Here is a 25825-nt window from a genome sequence, read left to right as displayed (position 1 = left end):
TCAATATGCAGAGAAAATCCACATTTTGATTGCGGACACGTTAATTGAGTCAGCATACTCTCGGCGGTTCTTCTCTTTCGTTCAAAGTCGGACGCCCTTTAAGCAGTCGCATATGGACTAATGAAAAAAGTTTCGAAGCTGGTCTCGGAAACTGCATTATGATCAACACTCAGACGCGACGCGATCGAGAAATCTACACACGTTTCGAACAATATTGTTTATTAAAACCGTAAATTGATATAGACATACACCTGTTCATTAACAAAATTAACTAACAGTAAGGAGTTAAAAATCAATTATTTGAAGCATTACTATCCAATCGACTTGATAAAAAATAGTACACGTATTTCGAGCTAAAGCCGCACTATCGTCACACAGAAAAAACATTCAATTTACTAATTGGTACGTTCGACGATTCCCAGAAAATCTGAAGCGCATACCAAATAGTGGATGCAAATATTAAGTTAGACCATTTGAAACTGCCGTTCCTATAGGCCGAAAAACAACCGCTGGTATCTGATATATTCCATTTTTATAAAATCTTGCATTTTCTGATTGTATGAATTCTTCAAATGCAGCAACCATGAACTCTCGATTATTAAATGTTCTGTTTCTTAAGCCTGCCGTGACTTAATTTACATTCATATTGAGAAAGTATTCGAAACTATTCCTTTCGTACCATATTATTTATTTACGTAGGATAGTTAAACAATCAGAAGAATAATTACAGGGTGTCAGTTTGCCAGATGGCAAGTAAACCCTTAAACATTAGACAATATATTAAAAACAATAATGACCTTTTAGTAGCTTGAAAATGAAAAAGAAGTTCCATATTCTCACTGTACGCAATTGAAATTTACACTTTCTTACTATTTTGAAAAAAATATAATATAACCATTTTGCAAGGATTTTTGAAAATTTTTTAAATTGTTTATTCTACAGCTGGTTGAAATTTAGGGTCAACCTTTTTTCACTAAATCATAACTATTGAACTAACAAACTGAGTATCAAATAAAAATTATTTCAGTTAAAAAAAAATATTTTTTAACCATCTATTTTCCAATTGTTTTAAATAAATGCCCTGTTTTTATACCGGGGAACTATTTAAAAATTTGAAAAAAATGAGGACGTAGCCCTATTTACCCTCTTTATGGACATATGTTCAAAAATATGGACACTTTAAAATTGGCCGTATGAAAATTAATTGGCTAATTTTTATTTGGTACTCTTATGTCTCCACTGTAAGTTCCCGCAAAGCTCAGTTTGATCAGTTTGTTAGTTCAATAGTTATGATTTATTGAAAAAAGGTTAACCCTAAATTTCAAACAGCTGTAAAATCAACAATTTTTTAAATTTTCACAAGTCTTTCGAGATACGTTTATATATCCCTAAAGAGTACAACATCCAAATACGAAGAAAATCCGAAATGGTGTTCCAACAAGTATCCGATTTCGCGTGGAATGACATGTAAGTGAGCCCTCCTTTGTCTCGTGAGAATCAATATTTTTGGACCCAGTCCGTCATTGGATAGAAAAGCACAGTAATGATACAACTTTCGACTATCATAACAAATAATGTAGACCATATTTAATTTACTAATCGCGTTTAATCGCATTAATTATTCGAATATCGGCGATTTCGTGAGATCAAACCTAAATACATCGCTTCATCGATCAAGATTTCCCATAATATAGAGCTAAGAAGATAAGTAGAAACCATTGGAAACAGGGTAAGGAAACTCTTAAAAGACAGACCACTATCACAAGAAGGCCACAGAAGCTAGAATCAAATGATTGTAATGCCACAATAACTTGTGTCAGAAGACGAATGTTTCGACCGTTTTACAGGTGTTTCCTGGGCCTCGAAGTGCCCGTCCTATTCCCTTTCAATTTCGTCGGTCCACGTACGTACCAACCGCCCCTTTCTTATCCCACAAAACCACCGGGAGCAGTTCACCCTGATGTTGCGAGCGCTTGTGATTTATGCCCTATTCCACAGTCCCCGAGCATTCAAGCCGCCGCAATGTAAGTTATACCACGGCGCAGCGCCACTGAGGGTGAAGACGACGAGAGCGAAGGAGCTGGACAGTGAATGAAAAACAACAGCGGCGGACAAAAAAAAACGAAGAGAACGGGGGTGTCGTTTGAGTTTATTCCTCCGGTGGGGTAGAACAAAGCACCAGTGCACGGTTCCTAGATCCAAGCGGGCGGCAGAGAAGCTTTTGATGTTCGCCAGCAGTGCGTGGAAATCTCGGGGCGGGGGATCGATATCGCGAGAGCCACCAAAGGAGGAGTTCTAGTTCGTAAAAATTGCAATTACAGAATGTGTCGTGCGTGTCGAAGACGGGAAACTGTCCCACCGTTGGCTGATAATTGGTAACTTTTAGTTGGAACTGAAAACTCGAACGCTTTTTTTTGTCTTTCATTTTTTTAAAGAAGCTCTCGACCGCGTCGTAAGACTGCATAAAACGTAATGCGCTAGCGAGATAAGGGAATGAGAAGCATGAGGCAGAATAAGACGGCAAACATACGAGAGAATGGAAAGAAACTAGTTCACTCGAGTTTGTTGTCCGTGCTCCGCGGAGTGATGCATGAAATATAGTAGTGACAATTGTCTGCTGAATGAACGGTGCGACGTTTATAATTAAAAAATATGGCAGTGGGGAATGATGATTAAGTAATTCAGAGGATAATACAGAACGGTTGGATGAACTAAAGTTTCGCGAATATTATTTTAGTAGGCTATAGGTGCTGAAATATACTCATATTTTTTATAAATTGATTTATACACATGGGAATAAAACAAGCATATAAGTCGATTTTTGTTAAAGTGGTATAGGTCCACATTTCTTAATATTTTATGTTTTACATTTTATTTTCTTGAAAAATATTGTTAAATGCGATTACACTTGTTCTACGCTTTGAAAATTCCAGACATGTTTAATTTTATTACGTGACTATTTTTACAAGTATTCTTTAAGTGAAACAGTCTATTTGTTAAACGAATATACTTATGCCATTTTCAAAAATAATAAATTATTAAAAACGTGATTAATACCAAATTTAAATTTATATTTCAATCGAAGTAGAGTTTTCTAAAATGTAATTCTAACATATAAATAATAAGAATTATAGTCAAAATAATAAAATCCTATTATTGAACGTAAAAATATATTCTCTTCATATATATTTGTTTGAGTATTTTATTAGACTAACTTTAATAAATGGACAATTGCATAGATAATTGAAATTACTAACGTTTATTGTTATTTCACTCATTTTCCTTTGTAAAAAATTTCTTAAAATATTCGTGGTGAACAGGTGGCAGCTAAAGCAATAAGCTCAAATAGGTCTTGAATTTGTATAATGGTAAAATGTTTGCATAAAATTAAAGGTAAAAAATCCGTAGAACTTAATTAACGACCTGAACTACTCCAATCGGAGATCGTTATCTCACGGAGCTATTCGGAACGGGCACACGGATTGGGATTATGGCGAGACAAAATGACCCTCTAGTCAACTATAGTGTCTCGCCGATATTGTTTATCTGTACCTCGATTACAAAAGATCATCGACGAAACTCCCAGCGGCAATCGTCCGACGCACAAGCGCTACGCTCGTTTGCGACACGGGATGGGAAATATAGGAAATTGCATTTGGAGCGAAACGAGGAGTGTAATTTACAGCGGCCGGGGGAAGACCGAGGCCACTGTAGCCTAGACTCTAGACGATCCTACGAACGTAGGCAGCCTTATGGCCTTGGATTTTCAACTTGAGAATCTACGCCTACAGCGACACAAGTAGCGCCCTGGAGAAGCGAAAAAGAAAGAGTGAGAGAGCCAGATAGAGAAAGAAATGTGTTTTCAAAGGCCCCCTGGCTCGTCCAGGAAACAAAGGAAGTTTTTTCGGAGGTCGAAGAGCGAATACGGTAAAGGATGTGTTTTACTCTGTCGCCATTATGAACGGGCTAATTGCCTTCGAAGTAATTAATCCTATCCTAAAATTTCAGTTTAAGACAGCCACTCTCGTCAGAAAATCTAAGGAAAAATGTGTGACGATCCAGAAAGTAGAAGCAGGAACTGGTGTCGCAATCGACTCCAAATAGATCGATTTGCATTTCAATTCTATTAGCTGGTTGAAAAAAGAAACGACCGAATCTGGAATCCGATTACGTTTGTTGAAACGTTAATGAAATTCTATGGTGTCCTGCAGCCTGTCTAAGAAATTGTTGTCCATGAAATGTTAATTACAATATTTTAGCTAGGATTGACGAGCGGTTTCAAAGTGTCGACTTCTAATTGTCTCTTAAAGTGAGTAGGTGGGTCTGTTCTTAATTATAATATTCTACTTTTATAATTTGCCGTGCAGATCTGTATAGATATTTACTATTCGTTATATACAAGTTCAAAATCCTCTGGCCATGCTGTAAGTGTTAGGACTGTTAATTCTTCGAAATATCTTTTGTACCAAAAACCACGAAAGGTTCTTCGATCTTAAAGAGTCACTACTATTGAATCAGTGCAAAAGTTTCGATGGATTTTCTACAGCTGATGTAATCAGCACTGTTTTGTTGAAATAATACAGTGAGTTGTTGTTTAAAACAAAAATTTACGCGATTGAGTGTGTTTTATTGCTCAAAATAAAATTCAAATTGAGCTCCTAAAAAGGAATTAAAAAATGGAAGACATAAACGTTACAAATACCGAAAAAATCATTTTTGATCTGTTTGAAGAAGCTGTAATGTCAATCCCACTCTATGGTAAATTATAAATTTATTAATATAATTTAATTATACAAATTCACTGAATAATCCAACAATTCGTTTATTAGAATAAAAATTTTTATTGCAAATGCATAGTTGGAAAACAATCATTATGTATGTCATTAAATTATTAGTCAATTATAATTAAATTTATTAGTCTACTCTTTTAGAGTGAAACCCATCAAAACTTTTGCACTGACCCAATAATTTGTAACATACGTACTTAGATGTAATTTTTAAAAACACTGGAAACTACAACAATTACATTCTATACATTCCCATAAATCGACAAAGTATGACTTACATTTAGTAATTTCTTTGATATTTCACGTATGCGGAGAGCAAAACAAAAATGACTCACCTAAAGTATGTCACCAGTACTGGAAGCTCTCGTAGTTCTCGTCAATGGTCCCAGTTGTCTGTTGTGGTCCGACCGTGGTTTGCAGTATATAATTTTCCGAAAGGCTTTCCGAAAACTGTCACTGAGGAAAGCGTAGAGAATGGGATTGACACAGCTGTTCGTGTACGCCAGAATGTGGCTCGCTATTTGCAACATTATCGTCGTCGATGACAATGGATACACGTGTAACGACTTCGTCACAAGGATCACCTTTCGTAAAACAGATACAAAATATCAAATTACTTAACCAGACAACTAAATATTGCTTAATGACAAAAAAATATTTAGATGGAAATGTAAGATTTGTAACAATGGAACATGTTTTGCTGTTATACCAGAAAATGAAAAATCTTGTGTGCGTTTTGTAGTCTATCTAGGTCTTATTAAAAGTGAAAACCCGTAGGTGCCCGTTTGTTTGTTTAGCCAAAATACAGAGTATCAAAGTTGATAAAAATTTTAAGAGATGTAAACCTTAAAAATTTGGATTACGTAGTTCAGTATTGTTGTAATAATGTAAGTAATATTTATTTCAAGCAAAAAAAATAGTTATACTTCTGATTACAACAAATATTTTACAATTGTTCTACTCCTTCAGCTATTCGATGCGACGATCCGTCAGCGACTTGCTTTTTACGCTCATGTGAATCTGGGAAACAACAAATGTCACTTCTAGTATATTGAATCGTAAGAATATTCACAAAATACAGTTTTTTGGCAGAAAAAATTGATTTTTGTAGGGAACTTGTAATAAAAAAAAATCAAATAAAAGTTATTTTTATTCTATTTTAATTCGTCATTTTCGTTTTATTGTAAATCGTCGTTTTATACAGTATCGCCCATTTTACCAATTTTTATACCCTGTATCTTGGCTAAATCACAAAAAGTACACCTATGGTCTTTCACTTTTCATAAGGGCTAGGTAGACTACAAGACACAATATTTTTCATGTTCTGGTGTAAGAGCAACAAACGTTCCCTTGTAAGTTTTTTAAAGCACTTAAATGGAATTTTAAAAAAACTCTGTTCAATGATGAAGGATACGCATTGGATCAATATTCAGAGCATAGACCAAGTAAACATTCAGCTTACATGTACGAAATGACTTCATTCAATCAAGGCAGCAATTCTTCGTCTAAGCAATTCCTATAAATGTCCCCTACATCATCCTATAACCTTGTTAACCGCTAAATTGCTACCGGAATTCTGGAAAAACGTTCTACTCAGCAATATCCGCAATATCGTCCTTCGTTTCCTATTAAATCGTTCGCCTTTGATCGGCAGGATTAATATTAATAAAATACCGAGAACCGAATCGTAATGGAAAAAATTTTAGTTCCACGAAATTCCGTTCTAATAGGGTAAGCGATCCAATGACGGACAGATAATTAGCCCGATGAGCTTGTTTTTGTTAAGAAATAATAAGAAATTATTGGTCATTGTTTTTTCTCAAGCTTCCTAGGAAGTTCCATTTTTCTGGAACCTCCCAAAAAGAATTTTTTATGGAATAGTTGACATTTAGTACAATACCGAACGAACGAAGAAAAGTTTCTTTGCATCCATTATGGAATGTCTTATTAAAAGTATAATATTTAGTATGTATAAGTTTCTTTTTATTTTATTCCATGCAAGTATATTATTTATCTTTACTTTCGTGCATGTGAGACTTGTTAGCACTTTCGCTTAGACTGTTTGAAGAATCACAATGAAATTGTTAGAATACGATTTAATAAATTAAAGAGTTTCAATAGAAAATGTTTTAATTCACCCGAATAAAAGGGGAACTGAGCTTCATTAAAAAATTATTTCAGATGTTGTGTAAATACAGTGTTTTTAATTTATAGAAATATAGTTAACTCCATAATACGGAGACCATTCGTAATTGGGTCACTTACCCTATGTCCACGTAGCTTCCTGTCTCGTTTTCAAAGGTAAATATTTAAAAAAAAAAAAACACACAATAAACGCAGATTTCCGGAAATTTGGTTGTTCTTTGAATACTATACACTCACTTTGATATAGAAAAGACACGAAGCACCGAAAAAATTCGCCAGTATTTCATTTCTGGACACAAAAGGTTAAAAAGTTGTGCAAATCGAAACGATCTACATACTGTGTTGCATGAGTGAACATGTTTTTTGCGTCCCGATTCGATTGTTTTCATGAATAAAATATTTACACCCTGGAGTTTAATATCGTTTGTCGAATATTTTCTAGTGCTTTTTTAAATATTGGCGTCGATAAAATTCATGACTTTTCATGTCATGTTGTAAGTAATATTATCTGTAACGTTCAATTTAAATGTTAAAACAATTATATTTATGGTTCAATCATCGGTACAATGACAATTCCTTTGTATGATCGTATTCAAATTATATTTAGATGATTTCTTCAAATTTTTAACAGGCTTCTTTCTTTATTTACAGTGAAACAAGAAAAGATCTTAGTTACGCGATGATTTAATATTGTTTTTTACAAACTGTACCTGATATTATAAAATGCTAATTTTCAAAATTTGTATGAAAATATAAATTTATGAAGTGAAAAGTCCTTTGCTGTTTTGTAATCTGAAGCTCCATTTCCGAAATATTAACAGTTAAACGAACTGACACGTACGTGCAGACACAGTCAAGAAGCGCACGACCCACACGTCGCTGACCTCTGCTTCTTGACTGTGTCTGCGCGTACGTGTAGTCTACCACTCAACTGATTGGAGTTGATTTAACTGTTAATATCTCGGAAATACTACTTCAGGTTACAAAACGGTAAAGAACTTTTCGATTTGTCTTTGCATGAGGAATATGCATGTTGCGGATGGTCCCATCTTTTTCGGACACCCAGTATATTCAACATATACGTTTTCATTCAATTTTGGGCATAGTACTTTTACCGATATTATTCATTAATAAACATCACTTACGTCCTTCTATAACAATTTCATATAAGCAGTTTTGATAATATTATAAAAATCAATATAGATATGTAGTATAAAAATATTTATAAATAATTGTGGAATATTTCACAGATTTGCATCATGTTATAAGTGTCCAAACACTAATGGACGGTATTGTACATTTGTTTAGCTTCGATGTTCACCGCTTCAATATTTAGACAATTAATCGTCGGTCGATAAACCCCTACCTACCATATTCCCAATTAACCATGGAACGCAGCAAATTACCGAAACCTACCAAATAATCTCCTTTCGCGATTTATCTTCCATCTCCATTAGCGCGAACAGCGTTGCAGTTAATTACATTTCGTTCGTATCGGCCATAAATTTTTCCCACGAAGTGTCTTTCCCGAAATGTCGGTTCACATACACGAGTACGTTTCAATCCCTAGGCAACAATACTCAATGGGTACTAGAGCGGTTTGCGTGGCACCGATACTGCGACAACTCCGACAGATTACTGTGTACATCGTCGAGGACTCAATTCCGTTCAGGTGGCACCATGCAATGAAAATGTCTCATGAATTTCTTGCAATTCAAACGAACTAATAGAATCCGACGGAAAAAGATGCTACGTGAAAATCAATCGAAATGATTTAAATAATAATAACTTTTTATCGGTTTACAGAATTATGCAGGCAATGATTATGATATGTTTTATACGGTTGTCGTATTGGTACTTATGACCACAGTTATTAGCCCATTATACAGCAATTTAATATTAATTCGTTACAACCGCGTAGCACAGCCTCCGATGTACTATTTATTTACATATTTGTTAATGATGCCAGTACTTATCCTCGACTTTGTGAAATATTAATTCTCATCATGATCCATCTACGTCGCTAAAGGTTTCACACACTATTTATATTTCATTATACAAATCAGGATTTCGTAAAACTAATCCAATCAATAACATTTACGACACTACCGGTAAAATTTGATTTCTTTTATATTCCACTTTCATCGTTTGAAAGAAAATTATGTTCGTGTAAAAACTACAATTAACATATCGGCGTTTATTTACTACAATGTATACTCCCGTACACTAAAACGAAATTTATCTCATCCATTGAATAAACTTCACCTCCTCAAAAATAAATCATACGCAAATTACGAAAATTTTGAATAGAAAAGAAACATTCGATACTTCATCCATGAAATTCTATACCTAAAGAATTAAAACTCAAAATTTACAGAAGAATTTCGAACAATCTATGCTCGTGTATAGCAAGGATGTTCGCAAAAGTTTCAGAGCAGTCGACCAGGCGTTGAGTGTTATCGCTTTCGTTGCTTGTTAAACAGCCCTGCGTAATACTAACCTGTATAGGACACCAACAAAACGCAAAAACGCCAACGACGACGAGCACCAGCCTCGTTACACGTCTTCTTCCCCGTCGACTCTCGGCGCTGACGCGGGAGCGGCGCCAGAGCCTGACGAGCATGCAAATGTAAAAGAAGCATATCAGCATCAGTGGCAGCAGGTAGCTCATCAGGAAAAACGACATTTGGAAGAACGGCCAATCATATTGTGGTAGGATTCGACAAGCCGTCAGGTTCTCCGACGACGAGCCATCCATGTCCTGAAACTAAAGCGAATCTACATATACAGGCTGTCTCCGAATTGGTGGTACAACACGACAACAAGGTGACTTCACGTGTAAAAATAAATCAAAATCGTAGGATAACAATTTTTCGGATGACGCATACTTTTGGAGGTAATACAAGCTTTTACCATTTATGCTTGTAAATGAAACGTCCAAATACCTTTGTCCAGGTAAATATAGATATAACTTATTTTATATTTTGTACTATGTAGGTATCTATGTGTAACTTTTATGAAAGCTAGCGTCGAACTAAGAGTAAACACTCCACAGAGCGGAACTTTTGTAACATCGCCATAACAACAAACAAAACGAAAAATGTGTTCGAGTTCATTTGCCCGGTACTGTACATGTTAGATGAATGCTAGAATAAAATTTATTTCGCATAATGCTTCATTTCCAGGATAATGAAATTTCAACATTTATTTAACTCTTATATTCGTACTGATAATAAGGAGAAACGGAATGTAATGAAAAGACGTGTTAGCTACAAGTACTATCCAATTGCACGCGTATTCGGTAGATTTTCAAATTTGGATTATCTCGAAAACGAAGCATTGTACCAAAAAATGTTATTCTAAATTTTCGATTTATTTTTGCATGTAAAATCACTTCCTTTCAGGTTGTACCTCTAGTTTGGCGACACCCTGTACAAAGGGGCGGTATTTGGCTGTATTCTCGTTGAGAAATAGATAGTCGGGTGAACGTGCATTTCACGATCGTGATCGAATCAGTTGCGCTATGGAAAATATTCTCCGCGGAACGTAAGAAAACTTAGAATTGCATGAACAACACGATGTTCGAAACCAATATTTAAATGTTTCGTAGAAGAATGTTATAGAATATGTTTATATAAGAATTATTTATTATTTTTAAGAAACCGTCAAATAAAAAAACCAAACAAACATTAAATTACAAGATGTTTCTCACGAGAAAAGTTACCCAGATATTGAATTAATTATGAGAAAATAGTGGGTTGAAATTATGAGACATTACACTCAAGAAGTGAGATAAGCGTCATTCCTCTGGTAAATTCAGTATTGGCCAGAAAAATGGCGTCAAAGTCTATTATAAGTAGCTCTCAAAATGGCCTAAATTAATTTCTTTATATAATTTAGTTGACTCTTTAGGTTCTTTTGGATACATGTAGATACAATAATTCAAAAAGAAACAAAATACACCAACATGGCCTTTTTGTTCACCTTCATCAAAATGTCCACGCCGTTGATCGAACGACCTTTTAGAATTTTCTGCGCCGCCAAACAAAAAATTCAGAGGAACATTCTATTTTGTTTCTATTTGAATTTATATATGTATATCTACATATGGTATATGTATATCTATTGCAGAGTTGCTTACGACGAACTTTAACGTCATTTTTCTGGCCGATGCTGAATTTTCCGGACGAGTGATGCTTACTTCAGTTTTTAGGAGGTCGAGTCCTATAACTTCCAAACATTATTTTTTCAAAACTAATTTAACATCTCGATAACTTTCGTTGTCAGTGTTTAGTAAAGCCGAATCAAAGGATAAAAGTAAAAATAAAAGAAACTGCAGAATGAAATCGGAACACGGAACGAGTGGACAAAGATGATATTTTTTCATCTATTTTTTTTTTTTATATACGTTGTTTTATATACTATATTATTGTATTCATTGCGTTAATATTTTGGTATTACGGAACAATATGCTTTGCCTTTGGTTTATATTTCTTTGAATAATTTAACTAATTTGAGAAACTTTATTGTGTTTCGATGGTTTTTGTCGACAGTGAGCGCTTTTAAGATCCGGGGGGATATTACAATTTTTGCTTTCTTGTTCGTATCATCTATTTTTATTGATATATTAAATTGTGAATCTTCTAGACCAAAACTAGCCGAAAGTACCATTTATCAGAATGGTTTTGTCTCCATATTAGTTCGCATAATCAAGGTTCTATTGTACCCAGCTGTCTGGAGGTTTTTGCATATTTGGTACCAGGATTTCTATATTACGGAGCACGTATTGACCAATATTTCGTTTATGACACATCGCACATTCAATAGATTTACAAATTGCAAATCGTTGTTCGCAAATCTGCGTGGATGTGACAAATGACACGCGTTACATACACAGACCTGAAATACAATCGTAATTCAGTATGAATAGATTATTGTACCCTTCTCGTTTACTGGATCCGTTGAAATCGTATAATATGAAATAATGAGTTCTGTGTTTAGAGAGAATTCAACGATATTTGCAGAAGATACGCGAGAATGCGGCCATATGATCGCTAATATTTGTCATTTCACTGTCAACAACATAAACCGAAAATACCTTGATCAATTACTAATAAGTGGATATTCATTACAATTATCCTCATCAACACATCGATTGGGTTTTCCACAGTGCAAACAGAATGTAAATTACTATCTTATTCAAAAGTGACGATTGAAAGGTAAGGTCTGAGAATATAACAAAAACGATATCGTTACCAGGCTGTAAAATTGTTTAACCCTCTACTGGCTGGTGTAACTTTGAAATCACATAATAGTTTCACCGTTATTAAACATATGAAAATATTTTGTTCTTCACAATTGACTAATGCAATTTGAAAATTACACTTTGGCTACACATTTGCAGATTTACTACTGGTTAGCGTGATCTTGAGAAAAAACCAGTTTTAAAAAAAATTAAACCTTAAAAATTGAAAAGATTCACGTGTTCGAAAAACATTTTATACAAAAAAAATTATTTTGAATAATAAACATTAATTTAGGTTATAGAGGGTTAATCACGACCCGTGCAATCGGAAGAAGAACCATTGAGACGTATTACTTGTACCTTTACGGGGCTTTATATCAAACGTCGAGTATGAACGATTAGAGTTGCTTGGATGGCTCCGTTCGTTTCATTCGAAAGTAATTACCGTGAGAAACGTCATTGGGGAATTACGGGATAGACGGTATCGGTGGGTCTTCCTCCCATCGACTTCAATTTGAGCTAGTTTTGCAGCAACTTGGCGATCACTTTCTTCCCCGACATTTCCAAGTATTAATTAGAGCGAAGTATTGAATAAGTGATTTTTGCGATCCTCGTTTCCCCCGTACAAATGAAACGGACCGTACGCTTCTGTTCCCAGTGCAGTTTTCATTTCGGTATTTCTTTTTTTTTCACAGGTTCCCGTCGAGTCCAAACGAAAAGCGGAATGTCGAATACCGCGCTCTTCGGGCTATTGAGTTCTTAAATCATTTTATAGTATCGAAATCCACTCGTTGCGCGTATCAATACGATCCATAACGAGTAATCGAATTGAACCGGACAGAATTTTTTACATTCATGCGATTCAGAGCAAACTGTGACTGGCTGCGTGTGGAACAATAAAATGCTGAAAATATTTATTCTGATTCGAATGTCCTTTAATGGAAGACGAAAGAAAGTGAAAAAATTTGTGTTTACCATAAAAACAATAAAAGCGTGAATAAATAACGTATTCAAATGGGCAGAACGAATATTAATCGTTGTACTGATCGAAAGTATAAATACATGTACTACATACAAATCGTTGTAATGATATCTAATTTGAAAGAAATTTACAGTACTCCCTTTGTATAGTTACACCGTTTGGCACTAGCAACGCAATTATAAAGAGCAGTGGCTATGATTCTACGACAGTTTTCTTGACCGATGTTAATTTTCTTTATTGTTTTCTCCGAATTGTCATTGTCTTTTTCTCTTACAGTTGACTGGGCGTAAGTAAGCCCATTTCTTTTCAGTTAGCAGCATGACGATGAAAAGGTCAATAAAGTGCAGTTATAAGAAGAGAATACCGTACTTGGAAAAACTTATATAAATCACATACCTCTCCGTGAACAACAAGAGCAGGCGTAGAGATCGCGAAGATCATCGCCCAGGCGATGCAAATGGCGAGGATCGCACGATTCTCGGTTCTCCAAGACATTGAGGTGACTGGATGAACTACTGCTAAATACCTGCAACAGTAAAATGCATGTTTCTATAAGATTGATACCTAAGAGTGAACCACGAATCGTGATCAGTAGAGATTACTCTGTTATTAGCAGTCCGATCGAAAATGTTTTTATTAGGTATAGCATGGTTTCAAGAGAGCTTTAACGTGATTATAGCAAATTTTTTGTCAACTCTTTTTTTTCATGATTTTTCAAGGTCACCTTTAATTTTTTGCAAATGCACCTATACTTTTTTTACGCCTATCTGTTAGAGGATTTCAAGACGAATTCGGTAAGTATCTTTATATATAAGAAATATTCGAACTGTAATATTAAAAAAAATGCTACATAATTCATTTAAAGCGTTTTCTGATACAATCAATAGGTAACGCGTTATTTTGAGATAATATTGTAGTTCTTATTGACTCACGCTGTATACAAAAGGAAAAAGTTTTAGTTGTCTTTTCCTAGCTTCCGTTGTACTTTCATGCGTTTAGACGAATATCAGTCATATGAAACAAAAAAGCATGTCAGGAAGACAATGCAGGCGTTCGATTAGAATTAATAAAAGTTTAACAGTGGCAGAGATTGCGAATTCAAGTTCTAAAGAAAAATTAACAATAAGAGGTCCTGATGCTATTGTAAAATTACCCAAAGAAGTTATTCAATTCTGTAAATAGCAGACGAAATGATAGTCTTATTTACTGAAAAATAGCAACGTACTAACTAACATCGACATTGTATGTACTGTGACCAGGCACTTGTGAATGGTAATGTATACTCTTCTGGTTATAATTATATTACATAAAACGATAGACGCGTATAGTTCCTAAAATGACAAGAACAGCATCGAATATTTTGATGTAACGTTTACCTGTCAATATTATTCATAATTTTCCGATCAGGTGTGACGAACATGTTTATTTCCAAAATGTTCCACGAATTATATACCCAGCGCAATGAACGGACAATCATTCATGGTAATTGAGTTGGATAAAAGCCAACAGATTGAATTATGCAGGTTACTGAGGACTCGCGATTAACCTAGTTGTTAATTGTAAGCTCATGGACACGGAAACTATACCAAGGCTGAAACAGGTACGTATGATTTATTAACTAATTCGAGAATAAGTTTTTAACTGTACGATACACCTTATGTACTTCAAATTGAACCTCAGACTTGACTCCCTCAGGGGACGTACTTTTACCAAAAAGTCCTTCTATTATTCACACTTTCTATGCAGAAGTAAACGTGGAAACGACGGAATAAATAAAAACTGCTGAAATCCCAAAGCTTCTGTCGTCTGTAATGGAAGAACAACTGACAGAACAATCATTGCGTCCCTGCAATAGGCAGTAAAATCTCTAGATAGGCAATAAAATCGAAGACAAGGAACGCAATACGACCCGAAGAAAATTCTGCCACGAAATAGAAAATAAACGTATCACACGTTTCGAAAAAGAGTCAAGATTTCTTCCGTACGTGTGACATTTACAAGCGCAGCACGTGATTCTGTAGCCGGTATTACCTACTACGGCACGCGGGTAACCTGGAAATGTAACCGGAAATACTGCTGATATTTATGGGGCAGGAATGGGTTGCATCCCCGCGTGTTACATTGAGAATCGAGTTTTGTTATACAGCAGCTTTCGCTGAGTACGTTTCATCATATTGCCGACGATCAAAGGATTACTGAATATCCATCTCGTTTGCTTATGTACGTGGAATGCGAATTTTATGTATTTATACTGTTTGCAGCCGTGGAATACAGAGACGAAGAAGAACTTTAGCGAACTTCGCACATTATTCGTAACAGTATGAGAGTTAGAAAAACGAGAATTTCCATAAATATGCACCGTCTACTTAGAAGTTTATTTCAACTACGTTTCTTAAAGAGAAATACTTTTCCCGTATCATGAAATTTGCACATTGACAGTACATGCACTCGGTTTATTTCTCAGTGCATGTAAGATTCATAAGCAGAACTGATTCATTCGAATATTACGAACTATTGAATAATTTCTTGCACCACGTCTGTTACACTGTTCAACGCGTTAAATACCATATAACTCTTAAGAGACGTTTCTGATAGATATGTATGAGCTGAATACAAATCTGGAAGAAACCGTTTCTTTCCAGCACGTCCGGGTCTTTAAAAAATCCATTTTATTTAAATTGCAATTTTTCAACTTTGGAAGAGTGTTCTGATTTTACGGTAATAGTTATTCAGTTAGTTTTGACGTAAAATATTTCTCTGGACTCTCGCGAACAAAACAATGTAAATTGTTATTATATTATAGACATATAAATATGTTTAAATAATGATGAAAGTGAAAAGGGCACTGGTACTCTTCAATTTATTTCAAAAACTAAGGGTCTAGGAGAAAATCTAACCATAGCATTCGTAACAAAATTGAGGGAGGGTTGTATTGATAAACAACACATATTGAACATTTCGTTCACTGAACAAAAATTCCCAAAGAATGACAGTTTTCAGGGCTTCACAGTGGCAAAACCCCTGAATGCATCGCGGGCAGGATAAAAGGGAATCTTCTATGAAACATAAACTCACCTGTCTAGGCTCATGAGGACTAAAGTGTAAACACTGGCGTAGGCAGTGACGATGATAAGGTACTGAACGATCTTGCACCAGATGTTGCCAAACGGCCAGAACGGTAGCACGAAGTCGGTCGCGGTGAACGGAATACAGAAAATGACGAACAGCAGATCGGCCACCGCAAGATTGATGATCAGAATGTTCGTCGTCGATCTCATCCCCGGATTCGCCGCGACAACGGTGACCACCAAGCAATTACCGACGAATCCAAGGATACCGATCATCCCGAAAAATATTGGCACCACCACCACTACGATCCTCTCCACTTGCTGACGATCGAAACTATAATCCCAGTCTTCGACGGATTTCTGCGTGACGTTGTTCTGCAACGAGCTCGAGGTTGTCGTGAAGTTTGTTAGAACGTTGTCCCAGGCGGTCTCCATCTCTTGAAGCATCATGTATCACAACGAGGAACGATTTGATTTGACGCTGAATCGCAACGACACTGTTCTTTCCCGCGGATTTTCGAACAATTTCACCGACGCATTCGAGATGTTGCTGTTGTACTGAATAGTACTCTTAAATTGGTATCTCAGTCTGTTACAAAAATTCTAGCTGGAGCCTGGTCTGTTTAACGAGGCTATTTTTAGAACGAGAGGCAACCTTCGTTCCAGTTGTCTCGTACGATTTATGTCGGATTTATGTAGCAATTTGTATTTTATTATCTGATCTGAGATTTTTTATTCAGTTCTACGACACGTTTCTACTGGTCGTGACATTGTTAACAATTCCTCGTTGTTGACATTCGATTTGTTTTGGGATTGTGTAATTCTATCGTACGTTCTTTTCCATTAATGTTCTGTTACTCGCATGATTTTCAAAAATGAATAAATCTTCCCATTTCTATATGCTCGAGTTTATGCTGACTTTCCTCGTTCCGGTAGATGTTGATTTTAATTTTTTATTCGTTGTATATACGCCTGTAATGAATACATTTCCAGCTGAAGCTAATATAACATAAATGTAATTACGTTTCGTATAACGAACTATTTCCCCCGGTTTCTCGTAATGTAAAACACAAATTGAGTTGATGAGTAAAGAGCAGCCTTTTTAGCATTCTTTAATAAGAACAATAATTCAACGAATGGAATATATTAACAGTACTAACACTCGAACACATAAATACTGTTTAAATTGGTCCCAATATTTCAATAAACAAAACTGCTTTGCCTCGTTTAATTATAAGAGAATTCCAAAATTGTTCAGAAACTCCTCCAGTTTATTTAAGAACCAGAATATTGTTCAATTTAATTAATCAATTTATTTTACTCGCGATTACACGACGAAAGATTCACCAAAAATATTAACGATATAAATTGCATGCTATGCTTAAGGGGTTATATCTACCTATACATATGTATATAAATTTGGAGAAAATCGATTTTTGGGCTTTTAATATTTTCTTACAGTACATCATTTTAGAAATATTGTGTGAAAGTTTGAAGTTGATCCGACCAAAATTGACGGCTTTACGTCCGTTTAAAGTATATGGCCGTGGAAGTTTCGGAACAGATATAAAGTGTCAGCTGTATCGTGCACGAAAGGAATCCCTTTCTACGGATGCGTGAGTCATAAATACTGCCCAATGCAATTTATGTAATACATACGTACTAAGAATAATGGACCTTTTAGTAATATAATAGTTGACACCAAGCTTTCAAGCAGTACAGTCGAACTTTCTATCGCAGTCTCTATCGCTTTGCAATCTTCTGAGTTTTAAACCACCATGGGTCGATCAGATAAAAACGGATCTCGAGAGTTAAGAAAGTTTGGTAATGTGCGTAAGTCGAGGTCACTAAAAGGAAAACCTGTGAGTCCAATATTGTTTGTGTGTGATGTAGTTTTAGGACATCGGGAAAAAATATTAAAATGCAAGAGAAGATAATTGTGCCTCAAGATAATTCTGTTGAGTATAGAATTTTAAATTATATAAATGTCTTTGTTACACTTTCCGCCTTTGTCAATTGTAAACAGTGTAAAGGGCTAGGATTCAAAATTGTAGTCCTGTGTGATTCATGCCCGGCTTGCAATATTCTTTCGTGCTCTGTTATAGGTAATACGTACGAAATAAATAGACGTTTTACATTTACAATGAGAGTTCTAGGCCTAGGATTGAAAGGTGCACAGAAGTTTCGCTGGCTTACGGATATGTCACATTTTCTATTTCATAGTATACATATATGATATAGCAGTAGGTTACGAGAATGTAAACAGCAAAACAAATGTCTCGACGGCAAGGGAAAATTAACGGGAAAAATGATCGATAAATTAACCGTTTACTACGATTGAGAAATACGATGAAATTGTGGATCCGTTGAAAATATGAGGTCTACGTATTACCATTACTGAAGCTGCATTCTGGTGCGCTTGACAGCACGCTAATGTGGGGGACACATTAAAATCGTTCACGCATAATTACAAGCTTTTACCGAAAGATGTTTTAACGGCAATCAAACCAATTTACGAAAACCTAAATTGTTAAAAAATAAAACTAAATTGTTAGAACGATGCGTTGGCGGTTTCGCGCAGAATAATAATGAAAATTTCACCCAACTCATATGGAAGATTACCCCAAAAATTACACCGAGTGGCAATACTCCCATCAAATTAGCTGCTTATATTGCTGTCGGTATATTTAACGAAGGCACTGTAGTATTATTGAAGATCATTCATGCTATAGAAGCATGCACTGGCCCGAATGCTCACCGATATGCTAAAAGGGAAGATGCTGCGCGCATCAAGATTTCGGATCGCCGTGCGCAACAGAGCACTCGAGAGGCAAAAACGCTTCGTAGGCAGGCACAAAGCGGAGTTTTGGAAGCTGCAAGTAGTGCTGAGGGCCTACTAAATGGGCCTGGAATAGACGATTCAGCTTTGGTAGACTCATTCTGTATATACAAATCTATAGCCTGATCGTGGCTTTTTTTAATTCGTTGCGCAGTTTTTTTCAGGATTATGAACGGTCGGGCACTAGATAATTTAATATATGTACTAACTAAATTTGCTCGAATTTTTTATTTCAGATAAACGAACTCGAAGTTACAGTGGTCACCGTAAACCGCCAAAAATGAAAACGCTGCCAGGAGATCGCTGATATTTCCCCTATTTATTCGTATTTTGCATTGAAGAAATTACTATAAGCACTTTAAAATGTAATGTTTCGAATAAAACGACGTGTGTTTGAAAAAGTCCTCAAGTTTTTTAAAAATAAATTCCGAAAGTACATGTCTTTGTTCGATCACGCAAGTAGGCATAACCCCTTAATACAGATATGCAAGAAACATCTAGCTTGTTAAACAACATTCGTAATCTAACTAAAAATGATGGAGGATAATAAATCACAATGCAATTCCTGTTTAATGGCGAAATCGTTTGATTATACTTAGCGACTCTTTAATTGCATCAAAGTAGAAAATATTCCAGTTTAATTCGATTACATCTGTATCGATTATTACATATAAAGGAAATACAATCTTTATTAAAACTCAGTCTTCATTATTATGCTTGTATAATGTCGGAAGAAACTTTACACTTGTAATTATATTCATGAACATCGTTAACACACCTGGACACTAAGAAGTTCGTTCTAATTAAATCACTCGCCGTCTGTTAGAACAGAAGCGTATTATTTAAGATGTCCTGCAGCGACTACGTGATTCTCTAACTGGTTGTATTAAAGTTTACAACATCATTAAGATTGAAATAAACCGTAACAAAATGTCTACATGATTTTAGTCGACGATCTCAGAAGCCTTTTTTAATTTCTGTTTTTCTATTAGGTATCGTTCCAAAATATTTTATACTTAATGAATTCAAAGGCGGTGTTTTCACAGATTATTTTATCATTTTTTTAACTGTATATATCTAACGGAACTCGAGATAAATGAAAATTTCCTAACAATTTAAAAGTATTTCTGACATAAAATGTACCTTACCGAGAGAAATATATTTAGCTACAATAAGAATAGAAAGCCCTCAGCTGGGTAACGAATGCATAGAACGTCGAGGGCCCTTTCTTATGCTAAATTGGAACGCCGTTTTCTGAAAAACCGACGGATACTGTCGCTACAAAACTTCAGCAATTTACAGTGTGCTGTATTTAATGTTTGACGTATTATAGTATATTTTTTTAAACAATTCTACCGTGCATCGTACCTTATGTAATTAACATTAACATAGTTCCGATTAATTATCACGGTAGTTTCGGAATTATATGCAACACCTCAAGGCGTAATGACTGTATCAATTGAAACTGAAATAAATAGAAATTGATCCGTTTTAGGTTGCGTTTGACTGGTCGCAGTGCCTTATAGAAATTCAAGTCACGTTAAGAGCACGTGTGCGATCCTCACTTCTACTACTCCGTTAAAAGAGTGCTCTATTTAATCCTTGTTCTCACTTATACAAATATAAATAATGAAAATTCACGACGAAACCACACACTTTGTATGCAACGCGTAACATCAAAAAAAAAAAAGAAAAAAAAAGAAAACTCCGACGGAGACATAAATGAGGTATTATTCATGGACACGAGCCTCGTAAAAAAATCTAATAAATCTCAACACGATTCTTCATATTCAACGAAGTATGAAAGCTCGGTTATTCAGAAGTTTCATAACAGCAAGGACTTTCAAAAGTTCATTCTTTAAGTCGACGTTAGTAGAATTCTATAACTCCGTTGTACATCTGGGCCACCATTTCAACGATCATTGAAACGTGAAGCATTCGTACCTCCCGACGAAATCGGGATCATTGTTGTCCATTGATATTTTTATCGAAAGTCGACGACACGAAAGATTGATAGTGTCCTTCGGTACAGAAAGGAAATCGCGTTCATTCGTACAATGGCTTCAAATCAGTGGACAATAAATTACGTATTCTAGGGTATTCTGGTTTAGACCTTTCGAAAAATCGATTTTTTTTTTATTTCATTCTCTAAAAGTATAGGTTGTGAAAAGAATCTGTACAGAAAGATTTGTACAAATTCGTAAACTTAATGAAATTACAAATGTTTTATAGAAGACGACACACAACTCGCAACGTGCAAATGTATAAAGCTTTAAACGCGTTTTTCTCGAAATCATATTTTTTTAAATGACTGACACGATACTTCAAGTTCTAATTGAAAAATCAACTTCATATTTCATGTACATACACTTTCGGTAAATGTACCGTTACCACATAAACTAGCTTTTCCAAAAATTAATTTTTTTCCTGATTCTTTTCAATAAAATCTATATTCAAACTTCAAAGTGCTATTTTTTTTTAAATTTTCCATAATTTTCTTGTATGCTGGATACGTAATATCCACATTTATACTGACCAAGAATCTTTTCAGTTTTTTCGTTTCCTTAAAAAATAAATAAATACCTATGTATACAAAAAACTCGATACTAAAGTGTCATGATTTGTTTGTAAAAAAAATCCCAAAAAGATTGCACTCTAATTAATTATTCCCTAGAGTAAAATCACTGAATTAAATAACACGATTTAGAACATTACGAAAATACTTGGAAAAGTACGCCATGGCGGCAAAACTAAGGAATTGCAACAACCGACGAATTCCTCAAGAAATATCTTCAAACTTTTTTTCGACACACCACTCTCAGGTCTTGATATTCGGCTTTAAACTGAATGTAACTCCTCGCCATACGAGGCTCTTTCGTTGTCCAGCAGACTTTCAAACCGTTTGCATCTGCGTATTTCATTTCTCGAAACTGGCAGACGTCTCGTCGACAACACGAAACAGGATTACGATTCAGTTTTCAATTTCTCGTACGTTCCATTGCTCGCCATATTTCCATGACACCGTACCCACGTAAGAAACAAACTATATTGTACACGTCAAAGAACACATTTCAATCCTTCGCGGCACAAAAGTTATCCACTCCTCCTATACGTGTAACGAACTAAACTGGAATAGAAAAAACGTACACCCCTTTACTCAATTATTTTCGTGCGATTAATCTTTTCACGCCAGTTTCCCTCTCTGCTCTAAATTTTTCACGGGTCGCTCTGTCATTATTACGTTCTACATGGTGCGAAAGAAAAAAGAAAGATTACCATTGTTCCAGCTCACTGGACTAATCCACGGGGGCCATACTTTTTTCAAAAAAAAAGCTAGAATCCAACACTCGAAACGTTGAAAGATTGCCGCGACACGTGACTTCGCCAGGCGGCGTGTGTCGCCGAATCTCGCGTGTTCATTAACGAAATTTCTAACGATCTTCGTTTAATTACCTTGGCCCTCACGTGTCGACATCGAGAGGAGGGCGACGGAGGAGGGGTAGTTGGGGGCTTTAACGATTCTCCACCCTTCCTTTTAGCGGATTAAGGCTGATAAACCGTAACTGATGCACCTAGATCGATTCATGATTGGTGACCGAACCCCGTTATTAATTGATGCAAGACTCGCACCTTGAAATATGTTCATTACGAATATCGCTGGAGCACACTTTTCCTGCCAACGACATGACGAAACGAAAACATTCAGCCCCGCACGAATATCCTTCTTTGTTTTTTTCTCACGCCAAACCGATGCACGCTGTTTTCACCCCCGAATTATGCACTCGATCGCACCCTTCCATCACGGGGAGGTGGAGGGTGGATACTTTAGAAACACTGGATCGCAATTACCATAATTAATTACTACGTCATCTCGCGATTCTACCGATTCAATTATCCTGGTATGTAACGTGCGAGGTATTTATACGAATGGAGACCGAGATTATAATTTAAACAAGATATCGGCTCTTCCCAGTAGCTTACTTTCTTCTTTTCTTTTTTGAAAAAGAAAACCTCGATTTAATGAGCGAATTAAACACAGGAATATCAAGCAGTTTGCCGTTAGTCCCGCACTTTTTATAAGTCACCCTCGCTTGACCGTTCTTGCGTTACAAACGACCGAATAGTTAACTCGAAGGCAAAAAGCTTATGACGGGAAGTGTTTCTCGAAGTAATTATTAAGGTATTCTCGCACTTTGCGCACAACCGTCACCACTCGCCCGTTTCAACGTCATACTTTTCACCCGAACTTCCTCTGGGGAAACGTTCCCCCTTACATCCTATGGACAAAGTAGCTTTTAACAACGCCTGAATGCGTTCTCGATTATGTTGCGTTAACGTCAATACGATCGCGATTCGTTTCACACTTCGGGGAAACTTAAGCCCAGGGAACTTCGAGACATTAATTGCTCGTTACAGAATTTCTCGGGCGCTCGTTTAATTCCGTTAAATCAAACGAAACTTTAAAAAAGAAAACAATGCAACAAAACTTTACTAAACAGCATTTAACTGAAAGCAATTAAAAATGATTCAAGCGGCGAGTGTACACGTGTTCACCCAACATCGAATTTTCGATTGATCATGGATGCATAATTGAATTATTGTTTCAGTTCATATTCGACGATGTTTTCGAGGATCACAAAATATCACTGAAACTGATCTGTGATTTTTACGGTTAATCAGCGTAATTGATCGCTCCGATAAATTAGTCTTTTTATTTCAATTCGATTTCGTTTATCACCATCGAAGACACGCAACAGATGTTTTCACGTGTTCCCATCACTCAGCGATAAATTGCAGGCTACCCTCGCCGTAACATGTATGTTTCGGACAAAGCGTCTCGAGGACCGCGATGTAGGTGCGCAACCGGCGGTGGATGCGGCGCGACTGTGAGGATCGCAGAAACAGAGTCGAAGAAGTATCCACGCCGCGAGTTTACCCGAAATTGGGATACGGGATTATTCTCGGTTGGAGGGTGCAAGTGGCATCTACCACCCTTCCCGGAGCCCGACGAGCGTATCGATCCGTTCCTCTCGGTCGCTAAAATGGAGACGCGACTGTACCGTCGACTAGTAAAACAATGACCTGACTGTTTACATTTGAATATAATAATATGGAAATTGTCAGACCAATTATTGTCAGGTCAACGATTTCATAAATAATAGTATGATTATTGTATATTACACCAGCACATGTACAGCAAATCGCCATTTAACCCTCTCCGACCTGAATTATTTCTTTCAAATCAAAAAAGTATTTTGTTTTTGGATATCAGAAGATCAGGAATATTAAAAAAAGAAACAAACAAAATTGTTTATAAAAAAAAAACGAATATACACTAAACAATTCCGAAATATTATTTTCGAGAATGTAACGGCAAAAAATTGAACTACACGGTACAATGCATATTGAATCTTCAGGCTCGTAGTATACGTTGTAAATGCTAAGTTAATGATTTCAAATGGAATCCTACGGTCGGAAAGGTTAATAGAAACTTCACATGAACGCCAGTTCTAATGACAATGCAATATTTTGGGGGATATTCTACAAAAAGTATATACAACGTAGATGTAACAATAAAAAACATAAAATAGACATGTTTAATTTAAGGACATGATTTGATTAGACAGTTTTGATTAGACGGTAACTTTAAAATGTTAGTAAATTTACTGAATGTGTTTACGATGTTAATACAAACGATTCCTTTCTCTGTAATTTTGAGAAAAAATGATAACTGTTTAATTGCTGTCCACTACAGATGTCTTCAATTTAACCACTCGCTGTTAAAGTTCATGTTCTATTATTGCAGTGGTTGATAATCGATCGGAAGTTACTTACCTGAGTAGTTCTTTTTATCATTTGTAGAAAATTCATGAGAATGTTGTAACACCTGTGAGTAACACATAGTTTGTCACTTTATTATATTGTGAAATACATAACGTAGTAAAGCACAAAATCATTTATATACTGTAGACATGCTTTCACATTAATAAATACAAGTCGTAAATTTACACTATTATATGACATTCAATTCTATGTTTACTTACATTTTATCTTTCCCGCATGTACCAACGATGAGTAATAAATGTCTCTATCTAATTCTTCGTGTTTTACAATATGACCGTAAAATTCAGTGCTCTCATATCGAGCATTAATACCAGAATGCCTAACGAATCATATTCATCAAAATTTAATACCGTGTCATAATACTCTGACCTGGACCAAAAGATCAAAATACAATCACACGATTTATTATTTCGTCTTGGGAGAAGTATCTATGCTAAAATACAGAAATTGTTACCCACTTATTTTCCCATGATTACAATAGAACAGTGATGTATTCTAAATTGTTATTAAGTTGGGACTGCATTCTGCTAATGAGAATTGGAGATTAGCCCGTATTCACACGCACTTGCAATGCCATAGCCGCAATCGATCAGTTGTTAGACGCACCTAGAATAATTTGGTTAATTACACGGAGGCTCGTTCGCGAAGGATCTGTCACGAACACTCATTGCATGATAATTAACCGAGGGCAATGGGTCTATGGTTTTAACTACTACCTGTAATGAACACGTCAGGGAAGTCAGAGTTGACCAGCACATTCAATTGTTATCCTGGGTAAATGTTTCCTTATATGCCACAAACGGATTGCATTTTTTAGATTAGACTCAAATCAAAAGCTTGCACTGATGATATAAAAAATGTGTACAACATAATTTGAATACAGTAAATCCTCGATGAGGGTTCTAAGGCTCCTCG

At 35.7% G+C, this 25825-nt stretch overlaps 1 protein-coding gene across 1 annotated transcript; it reads right to left on the bottom strand.

Annotated features, from left to right (window-relative positions):
• Nucleotides 1-5122: 5122 nt before the first annotated feature.
• LOC107194110 (allatostatin-A receptor-like) lies at nt 5123-16674 on the bottom strand. Its single transcript, XM_015583677.1, has 4 exons — nt 16235-16674; nt 13556-13685; nt 9433-9693; nt 5123-5371 (listed from the first exon to the last, which is right to left on the bottom strand). The coding sequence occupies exons 1-4, from the start codon at nt 16672-16674 to the stop codon at nt 5123-5125; spliced, it is 1080 nt and encodes a 359-aa protein (XP_015439163.1).
• Between the last annotated feature and the right edge of the window lie 9151 nt (nt 16675-25825).

Source organism: Dufourea novaeangliae, unplaced genomic scaffold, assembly GCF_001272555.1.
Source record: "Dufourea novaeangliae isolate 0120121106 unplaced genomic scaffold, ASM127255v1 scaffold21, whole genome shotgun sequence".
Lineage (NCBI taxonomy): Eukaryota > Metazoa > Arthropoda > Insecta > Hymenoptera > Halictidae > Dufourea > Dufourea novaeangliae.
This window is presented reverse-complemented; position numbering and strand designations above follow the sequence as displayed.